Below are 13,437 nucleotides of genomic sequence, written 5' to 3'. Positions count from 1 at the left end.
AGATTTCCCTTACTTGGTCTTGACCTCAAGGAAGACTGCTTGCAGAAGTCGTACAAAATCTATTACAAGCCTTTAAATAGGGAGGGCATGAGAGAAAAGGAACAGAGACATCTTCTTGCATGTTCAGAATAGGAAAAAATAGGAGCAATCAAGGACCCTCCCAGCCCCCCTGTTTGATGCCAAAAGTAAACCCCGCAGATCTGTTAGTGCTGCTACTCCACAAGCAGCGAGTTTCCCTCGCTGTTACGTGCAAAGATAAATGTCACAAACTGTGTCATTTAGGTTACTCACCAAAACAGAGTGTTTTAAAGGACTTCAAGGGTGCATTGATGACTCCCCAGATGAAAGCCCCCTTGGGTTGTCAAGTAATACTGAAAGAAGTATATAATTTACATGATAAACACCTTGTTCTGAAATAAATACACCATTTTGAACATGCTCGCTTAATATCTTCATTAAAGACAAGCTTTTAGAGGTCTGAAGCTCAAACAGCACAAAAAGCAAGGGAGCTGAATTGCACAAATCTCCTCTTTAACTGATAGCAGCACTATATAAAAACAGAACTTAAAAAAGGTGAAGACAGAAATGGCTACCATGTTCCCTAATGAAACTGTGTTCCCTGTTATTCCCAGTTTTCCCTTTTATTTCATGCCAAAAAAACCTCTAGTAGGTACTGCAAAGTCAGAAAACAATCTGTCAACCACATGAAGCCAAAATACTCTAACACATCACATAGCTTGTACAAAATTATTTTGCCTATAATTAACCATCTAGCATTTTTTTATGGTTTTCTTTAACAATGTTAAAAGAAACAATGTCACGTGTTAACACTGCAGACGCAGTCCTAAGGCTACAAAGCGCACACATAACACTAACATTTAATACGGAAGAATAGAAAAGCTGTTAATGAGGATATAGCCGGTAAATTGAACCATCCCTTTATCAGTATAAGGATAGAATGGAATGTAACTAGTGATAAATGTTTGAGCAGGATTTTTTTTGTTTTTTGTTTTTTTTTTCCCTTTAATTGTAAACCCCCCCTATTCTCTCCTAAAAATCTTTTAAACAAATTTACAAGTTACAACGAATTTTTTTGTTTGGTTTTTTTTTGGATAAGGGTTGTCACTTGGAACTCCTTCAGCTACACGGCTAGGCCAGAAATGCCGAAAGACTGAAGGACCTGTCCTGGTTTCAGCAGGGATAAATTTTCTCCCTAGTAGCTGGTGTAGTGCTGCGTTTTAGATTTAGGATGAGAAGAATGTTGACAACACATTGATGTTTTTAGCTGTTGCCAAGCAGTCAAGGACTTTCCAGCTTTTCATACTGCCCTGCCAATGAGAAGGCAGGGGGCACCCAAGAAGCTGGGAGGGGACAACAGCCAGGACAGCTGACCCAAACTGGCCAAAGGGATAAAGGGATATTCCATACCACATGACATAATGCTCTATTATAACTGGGGGCTGGCCGGGAGGCAGGGTGGCTCAGGAACTACCTGAGCATAGGCTTCAGGTGGTGAGAAATTTTGCTGTTCATCACTTGTTTTGTCTAGTCTTTTATAATAATAATAATAATAATAATAATAATAATAATAATAATAATAATAATATATTATCATCTTCTTTTTCATAGAATCATGGAATCATAGAATAGTTTGGGTTGGAAGGGACCTCAAAGACCATCTAGTTCCAGCCACCCTGCCATGGTGGCTAGTTCCTTCCACCAGACCAGGTTGCCCAAAGCCTCATCCAACCTGGTCTTAAACACTTCCAGGGATAGGGCATCCACAACCTCTTTGGGCAACCTGTTCCATTGCCTCACTGCCCTCACAGTAAAGAATTTCTTTCTAACATCTAATCTAAATCGACCCTCCTTCAGCTTAAACCCATTACCCCTTGTCCTGTCACTACACTCCCTGATAAACAGTCCCTCACCAGCTTTCCTGTAGGCCCCTTCAGGTACTGGTAAGCTGCAATTAGATCTCCCCGGAGCCTTCTTTTCTCCAGGCTGAACAATCCCAACTCTCTCAGCCTGTCCTCATAGGAGAGGTGCTCCAGCCCTCTGATCAGCTTCATGGCCCTCCTCTGGACTCACTCCAACAGCTCCATGTCTCTCCTGTACTGGGGCCCCCAGAGCTGGACGCAGTACTCCAGGTGGGGTCTCACAAGAGCGGAGTAGAGGGGCAGGATCACCTCCCTCGACCTGCTGGTCACACTTCTTTTGATGCAGCCCAGGACATGGTTGGCTTTCTGGGCTGCAAGCACACACTGCTGGCTCATGTTGAGCTTCTCATCAGTCAATACCCCCAAGTCCTTCTCTTCAGGGCTGCTCTCAATCCATTCCTCGCCCAGCCAATAGTCGTGCTTGGGATTGCGCCGACCCACATGCAGGACCTTGCACTTGGCCTTGTTGAACTTCATGAGGTTCACACGGGCCCACCTCCCCAGCCTGTCAAGGTCCCTCTGGATGACATCCCTTCCCTCCAGTGTGTCAATTGCACCACACAGCTTGGTGTCGTCGGCAAAACTTGCTGAGGGTGTACTCGATCCCACAGTCCATGTCGCCAACAAAGATGTTAAACAGTGCTGGTCCCAGTACCAACCCCTGAGGAACACCATTTGTCACTGATCTCCACTTGGACATTGAGCTGTTGAGCACAACTCTTTGAGTGCGACCATCCACCCAATTGCCAGTCCACCAAGTGGTCCATCCGTCAAAATCCATGTCTCTGCAATTTAGACACAAGGATGTCGTGCAGGACAGTATCAAATGCTTTGCTCAAGCCCAGATAGATGATGTCAGTTACTCTTCCTTTGTCCACCAACGCTGTAACCCCATCATAGAAGGCCACCAAACTTGTCAGGCACAATTTGCCCTTAGTGAAGCCATGTTGGTTGTCACCAATCACCTCCTTATTTTCCATGTGCCTGAGCCTAGTTTCCAGGAGGATCTGCTCCATGATCTTGCCAGGGACAGATGTTAGACTGACCAGCCTGCAGTTCCCTGGGTCTTCCATTTTACCCTTCTTAAAAATGGGGGTTATGTGTCCCCTTTTCCAGTCAGTGGGAACTTCGCCAGACTGCCAGGACTTCTCAAATATGATGGAGAGTGGCCTGGCCACTTCATCTGCCAGTTCCCTCAAGACTCGCAGATGCATCTCATCAGGTCCCACGGACTTGCGAACCTTCAGGTTCCTTAGATATTCTCGAACCTGATCTTCTCCTACAGTGGTTGGTTCTTCATTCTCCCAGTCCCTGACTTTGCCTTCTGTGACCTGGGCAGTGTGGCTCAAGGATTTGCCAGTGAAGACTGAGGCAAAAGAGTCATTGAGTACCTCAGCCTTCTCCATATCCTCGGTAACCAGGTCACCCATTTCATTCCAGAGGGGACCCACATTTTCCCTCGTCCTCCTCTTATCATGAACATACCTATAGAAGCTTTTCTTGTTGTCCTTGACATCCCTGGCCAGACTAATTTCTATCAGGGCTTTGGCTTTCCTAACCTGATCCCTGGCTGCTTGGACAATTTCTCTGTATTCCTCCCAGGCTACCTGCCCTTGCTTCCACCCTCTGTAGGCTTCCTTTTTGTGTTTGACTTTGCCCAGGAGCTCCTTGTTCATCCATGCAGGCCTCTTGGTGTTTTTGCCTGACTACTTCTTTGTTGGGATGCATCGCTCCTGAGCTTGAAGGAGGTGAGCCTTGAATATTAGCCGGCTGTCTTGGGCCCCTCTTCCTTCCAGGGCTTTGTCCCATGGTACTCTACCAAGCAGATCCCTGAAGAGGCCAAAGTCTGCTCTCCTGAAGGCCAGGGTAGTGAGCTTGCTGTGTGCCCTCCTCGCTGCCCTGAGGATCCTGAATTCCACCATTTCATGGTCACTGCAGCCAAGGCTGCCCTTGAGCTTCACATTCCCTACCAGGCCCTCCTTGTTGGTGAGAACAAGGTCCAGCATGGCACTTCTCCTCGTGGGCTCCTCTATCACTTGGAGGAGGAAGCTGTCACCGACACATTCCAGGAAATTCCTGGATTGCATGTGCTCTGCTGTGTTGTCCCTCGAACAGGTGTTGGGGTGGTTGGAGTCCCCCATAAGGACCAGGGCTTGTAAACGTGAGGCTGCTCCTATCTGCCTATAGAGGGCTTCATCTGCTCGGTCTCCCTGGTCAGGTGGCCTGTAGCAGACCCCTGCTATGATGTCCCCTGCCCCAGTGCTCCCTTTAATTCTGACCCCTAAGCTCTCAGTCGGCTCCTCGTCCATCCCCAGGTGGAGCTCCATGCACTCCAGCTGGTCATCGGTGTAGAGGGTGACACCCCCTCCTAGTCTGCCCTGCCTGTCCTTCCTAAAGAGCCTGTACCCTTCCATCCCAACACTCCAGTCATAGGAGCTGTCCCACCATGTCTCTGTAATGCCAATAAGGTCATAGCCTTACAGGCACACACACATCCCAACTCCTATTTGGAGTTTGGAGTATTTTTCTCTCCTGTTAAACTGTCTTCATCTCAACCCACAAGTTTTACTTTTTTTTCCTTTTCAATTCTCTCCCCCATCCCACTGGGGGTGGGGCGGTGGGGGGGGGGGACACGAGTGAGAGAACAGCTGTGTGGTTGTTTTAGCTCCCGGCTGGGTTAAACCACGACTGTCCTTTTGGCACCCAACGTGGGGCCCAAAGGGTTGAGATAACAACAGATCTGACCAGAGCGTGTTAAAACAAATTCATTGTAAGCATTCATTACATTAGTTTAATAGTTGCTGGTCACAATGTTGTATTATTTGTTCACATGGTTGTGTCATGTAAGTCTTACTTGCATTACGTATTCCCTACGGTGCTGTTTATCTTCCCTGGGAGCTGGATGAGAACGTTCCTTTTGCTGCACTGTGTACTACTCACTTATGATAAGATAACATTATTGGCCATGAGAATGGTTTGGTCTGTGTATTCAGCATTGCTGTCATTTCCGTACCTCGGGCGCTCTCTCTCAGGAATTATTAATAATCACACTAACTTTTTTTCAATCTATGGGGGAGACAGGGGAGAAACCCTTCACCTTCCTTTTCTCCTTCAGGCTCTTGAGAATTTTGAATATCCTTGGGATGCTCAGACCAGCACATTCCTATTGCTAGGTCTCCCGAATGTGTTTCAGGTCTTGTTTAAGGTTAAACGACTATTTAAATATATCACCCAGAGATCTGCCCTGAGGCTGGATAGTTATGAGCGGCAGGGTGTGTGGGATAGCATGGGCAAATGCCTAGGGTGGTGGGCACCTCCAGGGCTTTGGAACTTCACCCATGAACAAGTGCAGAATCCTGAAAAACTAAGTAGAATATTTGGAAGAAGTATGTTGTCACCCTGGCAATTCCAGAGAGACATTGCAACGTGCTGGGGCCTGGCCCATGCCTACCGAGCTCTGTTCAACACTATTCAGTACCCTCAAGGAGAAGAGAAGATCTCTGGATCTGACGACAAACCAACAGGCACTGCAGCCACTCCAGCTCCTGTGACAGGCACAGCAGCCACTCCAACCCTGGCGGCAGGCACTGCGGCTCAACCAAAAAACCAACCCGTTGCCCCTGTATAGAAGAAGAAATACACAAAAAAATTGGTTTGCTTAGTAAGGGATGATGAAGTAGGGCTATCATGAGAACAGGAGGAAGAGGCAGAACCAGAGGTAATCACCCGACCCCTGTCCTTGAGTGAGCTGTGAGATATGTGACAAGATTTCTGCCACCATCCAGGTGAGCACATTATCACCTGCTGCTGCGATGCTGGGATAACGGGGCCAGTAGCCTGGGGCCAGTAGAGGGCAGGGAGGCCAAGCAGCTGGGATCTCTGTCTAGGGAAGGGGGCATTGACAAGGCAATTGGGAAAAAGACACAAGCCCTCAGCCTCTGGAGGTGACTCCTGTCAAGCGTGAGGGAAAGGTATCCTTTCAGTGAAGATGTTTATGTCATTCAGGCAAGTGGACCGGCCATGGAGGGACGTGTCCAGTACCTGAGGGGATTAGCTGTGCAGGAGATGGTTTATTATGACCTGGACAAAACGCAGTTACCCGCAGATCCTGATGAAGTCCAATGTAGCCGACGCATGTAGCAGAAGTTTGTACGGAGTGCACCATCATTGTACACCAGCTCACTGGCAGTGATGGACTGGGAAGACGAAGAGGCACCAACAGTGGATAAAGTGGCTGACTGACTCTGGCAATATGAAGAAAGTCTCTCTTCCTCCCTCATCTTGGCTGTGGAAAAAATTGGTCCAGCAACTCAAAGAGGATAGGTCCTACTCCCCACCTGCATAGACCAGTATCTCAGCTACCAGGAGTAAGCGTTCCTCTGCTCAAGAGAGAGGATATAGAGAGAACACACCATAAGGCACTCCGTGGTTTTACCTGCGTGACCATGGAAAGGACATGAGAAGGTGGGATGGAAAACCTATTTCAGCCCTACAGGTATGAGTACATGAGCTGCAAGAAAAAAACAATCATAAAAGGGGATTCTTCCAAGAAAAATGCTGCTCCATTTTCCAGCGAGCAGCCCCCTAGACTGAGCGAAAGGCCTGATAGTACTTATGATCTTCTTGAAGGGAGGTCTGCCCAATCAAAACTTTTACGTATTGTAGAAGGAGATAAAGTTCCTACAGTGCACATAAAGAATATGTTAGGGAAGACTGGGTTACTCGTACCTTGGACAAAGGCAAACCTGTCCATGGGATTGCTTTTGCTCAAGGACCTGGGTGCACTTGGTGGGCAATGCAGAAGGATGGGACAGTCCAATGTGTACCTCAATAGGATTTGATTTCACGTGAGAATAGCCAATGATTTAAATTCTATAATGTTAATTGCTATATAATAATGCATGTCATCTCTATTATGATTGCTATATGCCATAACAATGGTGTTACAGTAAGAAATCCCGAGATTAATGAAGAATGAACTTTGATAAAACCAAGCAAGGTGCAGAGATGATGAAATCAGAACTGGCTTCAGCAACGAGTGCCCAGCAACTTCCTCCATACTGACATCTTCAACTTGCAGACCATGAGCATGGACCGCACCAGATACATCAGCTATGAGCTCCAGATGCAGCATATAACAATCCACATCACACTGTCTCTCCTTCCCTGAGAGTCTGTTTTGACAGATGGAGTCCAAAGTCATGGACTAAAGGAACTCAATGGGCATTTTGTGGACATTTATGAACACTTTACAGACATTTCACAGGGGTGGTCCAATGACTAAGTGAATGATATATATATCAAAAGACAGGAAAAGTGATTGGGATTAATTGCAATATATTGGAAAGTGTGGGACCTGGGCATGACATAGATGGTATAGAATAAGGGGTGAATACTGTCCTGGTTTCAGCAGGGATAGAGTTAATTTTCTTCCTAGTAGCTGGTGTAGTGCTGCGTTTTAGATTTAGGATAAGAATAATGTTGATAACACACTGGTATTTCAGTTGTTCCCAAGCAGTCAAGGACTTTCCAGCTTCTCATACTGCCCTGCCAACAAGAAGGCAGGAGGTACCTAAGAAGCTGGGAGGGGACAACAGCCAGGACAGCTGACCCAAACTGGCCAAAAGGATATTCCATACCATATGACATCATGCTCCATATATAACTGAGGGTCGACTGGGAGGCGGGGCAGCTTGGGAACTAGCTGAGCACTGGCTTCATAGAATCATAGAATGGTTTGGGTTGGAAGGGACCTCAAAGATCATCCAGTTCCAACCCCCCTGCCATGGGCAGGGACACCCTCCGCTAGACCAGGTTGCCCAAAGCCCCATCCAACCTGGCCTTGACCACGGGGCTGCAACAACCTCTCTGGGCAACCTGTTCCAGTGCCTCATCACCCTCATAGTGAAGAATTTCTTCAAGTGGTGAGAAATTGTGCTTGTTTATCAGTGGTTTTGTACAGTCTTTTTATTATTATCTTCCTTTTCTGTCTTCTTAAACTGTCTTCATCTCAACACACGAATTTTACTTTTTTTTTCCTTTCTGATTCTCTCCCCCATCCCACTGGGGGCGGGGGGGAGGAAGGGGGAGAGTGGAGTGAGCAAACAGCTGTGTGGTTGTTTTAGCTGCCAGCCAGGTTAAACCATGACAGGACCGAAGTCCTATTTGAAGTCTATCATCATGTTTAACAAATCCCCCAATATTTCAACCTACCTGGAAGTCTGACTAATTCAAAACATATTTGTGTCTCGCTAGTTAAATAATGAACGTGCCGTTGCCTGTTTTGACAGTAGTCAGAGCCTGTTACTAACTCCTCACTGATGCTAAAATTGTAAGTGCCATGCAGGAACTACAATTCCTAACAGAGAAAGAGATTGCAGATGTTATACACCTCTGGTGTCCCTCTTTCTGTCCCAGGATGAGATGCACCCAGCCAATCAGATCCAGAGAGCCAAAGCTAAACAATGTTAAAGATCCCAATATGAATTTTGAATCTCAGGCTTCATCAGGAGCACTGCATTCATTTTTCAGTTTTGATGTAATCTGATGAGGTTAAGGATCTTTTCCTTCTAACTTTTAGAGATATTATAGACTGAGAAGAGCAAAACAGCAGTATGTTTATAGTGTGTAAAATATGTAAATCTCCTCATTGCTAGTGAGCCCAGACACCTACTTGGACACAAAGATCAGTATTTTCATCCATTGATACAATCAATATTGTATCAAATTAATATTCTCAGGAAAATCACAGCACTTGAAGAATATTTTAGCAGGACAGGACCAAAGAAGTTGGCTGGAGTTGACTTAAATATGGTCTGGCAGCAGGTTTGGCAGTATAAATCCCCTGTGTAGCATCGTCTCTGATGATTGTGTGGAACCACGGCAAAAGATTGTTGTCTCGATGTTTCCTTCTTCACCAGGCCAAAACTGTATCTAGAAAATTGCAATCTTTTCCCTTCTCTTGGATTAGAAACAGAAAATGTCTACCACTACAATCAAAGTTAAAAAGGAGTTAAATTTCTGAGTATTTAAAATGATGTATTTCCTAGGGCTTTGCCTAGCTAAGGGTTAGATGTTTGCTGGTGAGGGGCTTCCTGCATGTCATTTAGTAGGTTCAGCAGTCAAAAAGCTCCATGAAATTCTTCTATCATAATAATGTTTTTTAAACATTAATTGCAATTACACCTTCAATCAATTCTTACTCATTGTTTTCTAAACATACATAGGAGTATTTTTAACTGAAGTAGAATCAGAATAAGCAATAACTAAGTTTATCTTTCAGCTCTGTGCTCTGTACAGTATTACGCTAGTTTTTACGGCTCTATTCCATCGGCATCTCTCTACTCACCAATACAGCCGCAGAAACATGCTGTTACTTCAGAAATGTTTCCTTAGCTCTGGATAGCAAAGGGCTGTCTGGGTAGAAAGGAAAAAAAAAAAATTAAATAAATCTCACCTTCGACAAAGTACCCTCTCTTCAGGGAGATGCGATAGTTTTGGCAACGGCTGGGAGCCTGGGCCTACTCTGACAAGCCATCAGTCGCACGTCACTGCTGCAGCCAGGAGCGCCCTTACGAAGCACCACCCGGCAGCACTCGGCACAGATTTCTCATTTCCTTCTCTGTTGCCACACAGTGACATTAAACTGCTCGGAGTCCTGGGCCTCTTTATGCACCCAGAGGCAAACGCAAAGGGGTTTAGCCCTTCTGAGCAAGTAGTCTCATGCCTATTCATACGCTTGAAATTCAGCACACGCGTGAAACTCAGCAGGATTGTGGTTCTTTTTGTATTTTTAAACTAAGAGGCTTTTAAAAAGCTATAGCAAAAGGTGTTCAACAATGATCCACAATGAACACATTTCATAAACATATTTTCTAAAAAGTATCAATTTAAAAAGAGACATTTTGTGGGCAAGAAGGGGCAGGATTTCTTCATTGTTTCAATGCTACTTATTTGATCCATTTCATGAACACCCAGGCATGTAATGAATTTTTCCCTATTTTTTTTCCACAATTTTACTGGGGGATTATAAATATTTTTTGTGTCCCCCTCTCCCATTACATTGATATGTCATTTGCTTTTTATTACTACTTTGCCTACCTCCTAAACTACTCGTAACTATTCAATATAAATGTTCAAAATACAGTAATAGGAAAATGCTTCAACATCTCCAGAGGCTGAATAACACCACACAGCATATTATGGCTGAATTCTCCTATAAGTCTTTACCTACTTTTAGAAAGATATATTTTACAGCCTTATTACTTCCTGAATTTTTCTCTTAAGTGAGAAATAAAGCTCAATTTTTTTCCCAGTCTGCATTGACTTTAGATTTTTCTACAGGTTCAAAGATCATGTAATACATAATTTTGTTTTCTCTTGTCCTACTTTCAGCACTTACCTTTGCTTCAAATGTCAGAGTCTTTCACTTCTGTTACTTTGATTTCCTTGCCGCCTCTCTTTTCTCTGCAAACCCTAACTGATTATGTATTTTGGTGCGGTCTCCCCATCTTTCTCCACTTCCAATAGTATTTTTTAAAACTCTCTGTATTTTTGAAGAGGGTTGGTTTTTTTTTTGGGGGGGTTGTGTTTTTTTTTTCTTACAAAAACCACACTGACCACTTCGTGTTTTTTGTAATCTTTTTTTCAGCGGAACTGCAGCCTGCTGTATGTTGGCTATGAAGTCTCAGCAATCCCAACTCTCCTTCCACGTAAAGGGATTCCAATACATCCTGTTGCAGCATGAATTCCACCAAGTGGGTTTATTGAAATCCAGTGCTCTGATTTGACTGTGAGCATTTATTTCATATCAGGTTGGATTCAAGTAATATTTTGATCCCTTACACATTATCCTCTTCCTTGCTATCAATGACATGTTCTGAAGTGTTACTTCAAAAAGGCAATGAAACACCAACATCTGACTTCAGGTTTTAAAGACAAGCAATGAACTGTTGTAACAGAAGATGAGTAAGAAGGAGAACGAAGTTACAATAAAGAGATGCCTGAATATATATTCATTCAGTACAGATGATAAAATATGCTTTCAATACTTAGGAACATGTTTGATACAAATGTAGAAAATGTAGACTGGCAAAATTCATAAAGAAATTACTTTTCTTGGAAAGTGAGGAATTCAAGAAGAGCTTATAATCATCTTTCTTAATATTTTATTATTCTGAAGTGAAATCCTTTACAGATTGAGCTAACAGGATGACTATTTCAGTTAATACCAGCAGCTGAGACCATGACCAGCTTGGAATGGACAACATTTAACAAAACAACATTGCTCCAAGTGTTTAACAATTCTCCCTGAAAGCCAATAATGACATATATTTGAAGTTTCAAACTTCCATTCAACTTGCTATTACTAGTTACACACAATTTTTTTATGGGTAAATACATGTGCATCAAACTGTTTCTTCAGAATTTCATACTACAGGAACTGTATGCTGTATTTTTAAAGCAGGTAGCTGAACTAGCAGAAAAAAACAATTGACATTAAAAAATTGTTTCAAAACTCAGTGCACTGTTTCTGAAAAGTCCCACTCAAAATGACTGTAAATACAGAAAGAATACATTATTTCTGCACGATTTACTTGCAAGTCATGATTTCAGTTATAAAATTAAACCCACCCTCCAAAAGATGACCACTCTCTGTTATAGCTTCCTGCATCTTATATCAAGTCCCAAAATGAAAGCCAGTGCCAAATTTTCCCTGTTGGGAAGATGGTTGTTGGTCTTTGTGTAACTACATCTTAATGGCAGCAAGATTCTTCTTTCCTTCTTAATCCCTATTCCCCTCAACGCAAATTCACTAACCAGCAGTGAGAAAATAGGACTGATGAACAAGAGGGAAGGGGAAGACAGTGGTAGCAAGCCTGTAAGAACAAGACGAGGTGAGTAGGAAGGAAGCAGCAAAACCAATGACACATCGTGCTCCTCCTTACTTCTGACTATGTGAGAGGTGATTAACTGTTCTACTCCTTAACGCAAAAGAATATTTTACTTGAACTTTTTTTTTAAAAAAACTTCTACTGCTCTTAGAAACTCGGAGTGCTCTTCTGTTAATTGCCAATGAAAGGAGAGCTCATTTCAAATGTGAAGGTTATTATCAACACTCCAATAGAAGGGAGAAACAAGAGAGGCAGGAACATATTTAATTAAACAAGAAGCAAGAAAATAAAAGCCTCCCAAGAAATCAGACTTATGACCACTAAAATTGTAGATAACAGAAAAAAGTGATAATTTTTAAATTCAAAAGCAGCAGTGCCCTTCTCCATATAATATCTGAACACTTATTAGTCATCTGTATGTAGTAATGTTTATTACATCCTTCTCAATAGTTTATAGAAGTTGAGTCTTCCAGACACATCACTATTACTCTACATCTAGAAAGTAACAGATTGATATACTGAACAACATGAGTAATACTCAAATTTAAGGTGACATTTGCTAAAAAATACATTTCAATGTATTTTTAACAAATGCAACTGGGATTGCAGCACACCAATGAATATTTCTTCATTAACATACAGCCAAGAAGAGTGTATGTAAACAAAATTGGCTTAATCTCCTCCACAGAATGAAATACAGTAGACAGAAAGCCATTTTATCAAGATATTTATGACCAGAAGTCTCACTCAGCAGGATACCCCATATCATTACTCAAAGAGTTCTATCTCATAGTGTCTTTTTCAGTGAAACTCCTTTTGTCTTCTTCAGAGTCTTCAAAGGAATTGAAGTAGTACAGAAAAAATGGGTGATGTTTAAGCACATTTGTCTTGAGTTGCCTGCATTGTGTCATTGTCTATGTTTTCATCATTGCTGACGAAGAAGCTTGAAAACAGGTCAGTTGCAAGTGCATGCTGCTTTTAAATTTGTTTAGTAACTCTTCTAGTAACCTGCAAAAGGAAAAATAGTTGTAACTTTGGCAGATTCTGAAAAGGAAACAATTACCAAAAGTTTTGGCTATTCTGCCTGTGACTTCCAGTACATTGTCTACTTAAATAAAGGGTTCAAAATTGGACCTATTCAAATATCTAAATAATAAAGACATTTAGAACTATACCAATGTGTCAGCATGATCTGTGGCCAGAGGAGGACTTAGATACAGAGTTTTTATCAAGGTGATAAGATAGTCCTTTATATGGCTTTCCTTCCAGATAAAGATCATTATCTCGAAACATATTTGCAAAACACAATGGCAAAAGAACCGGTAGAGAATGTCATAAAATACTTCTGTAAGGAAAGACCCAGAAACTGCCAGACTATGTACCATAAACCCAGTATCCCTCATTAAGGCCATGGCCTTTTTGTGTGCAGCCAAACTGTGAATTTCAGTTCTCAAACTTGTCTTTGGGAGGTATTTCGTTCATTTCTCTTAAGTATCATGGCTGAAAGATCAGAGATAGTACAACTGTTCTAGGAGAAACATTAATTTACTGGCAACCATGTATTTTTGTCCTTCATAGATAACAAACTATGTATGAGTTCATTT

The 13,437-nt window shown here is 42.8% G+C and overlaps 1 protein-coding gene across 1 annotated transcript in view; it reads right to left on the bottom strand.

Moving 5' to 3' along the window:
- Nucleotides 1–10,688: 10,688 nt before the first annotated feature.
- Nucleotides 10,689–13,437, bottom strand: part of EXOC2 (exocyst complex component 2) — a 136,256-nt gene continuing 133,507 nt past the window's right edge. Inside the window, exon 28 of the mRNA XM_054815814.1 lies at nt 10,689–12,841. Coding sequence (XP_054671789.1) covers nt 12,748–12,841 — 94 coding nt within the window. The 3' untranslated portion in view covers nt 10,689–12,747. The remainder of the gene's footprint in view (nt 12,842–13,437) is intronic.

This window comes from Grus americana, chromosome 2 (genome assembly GCF_028858705.1).
Source record: "Grus americana isolate bGruAme1 chromosome 2, bGruAme1.mat, whole genome shotgun sequence".
Lineage (NCBI taxonomy): Eukaryota > Metazoa > Chordata > Aves > Gruiformes > Gruidae > Grus > Grus americana.
Note: the sequence above shows the minus strand (reverse complement) of the source record. Positions and strands in the feature narration are given on the sequence as shown.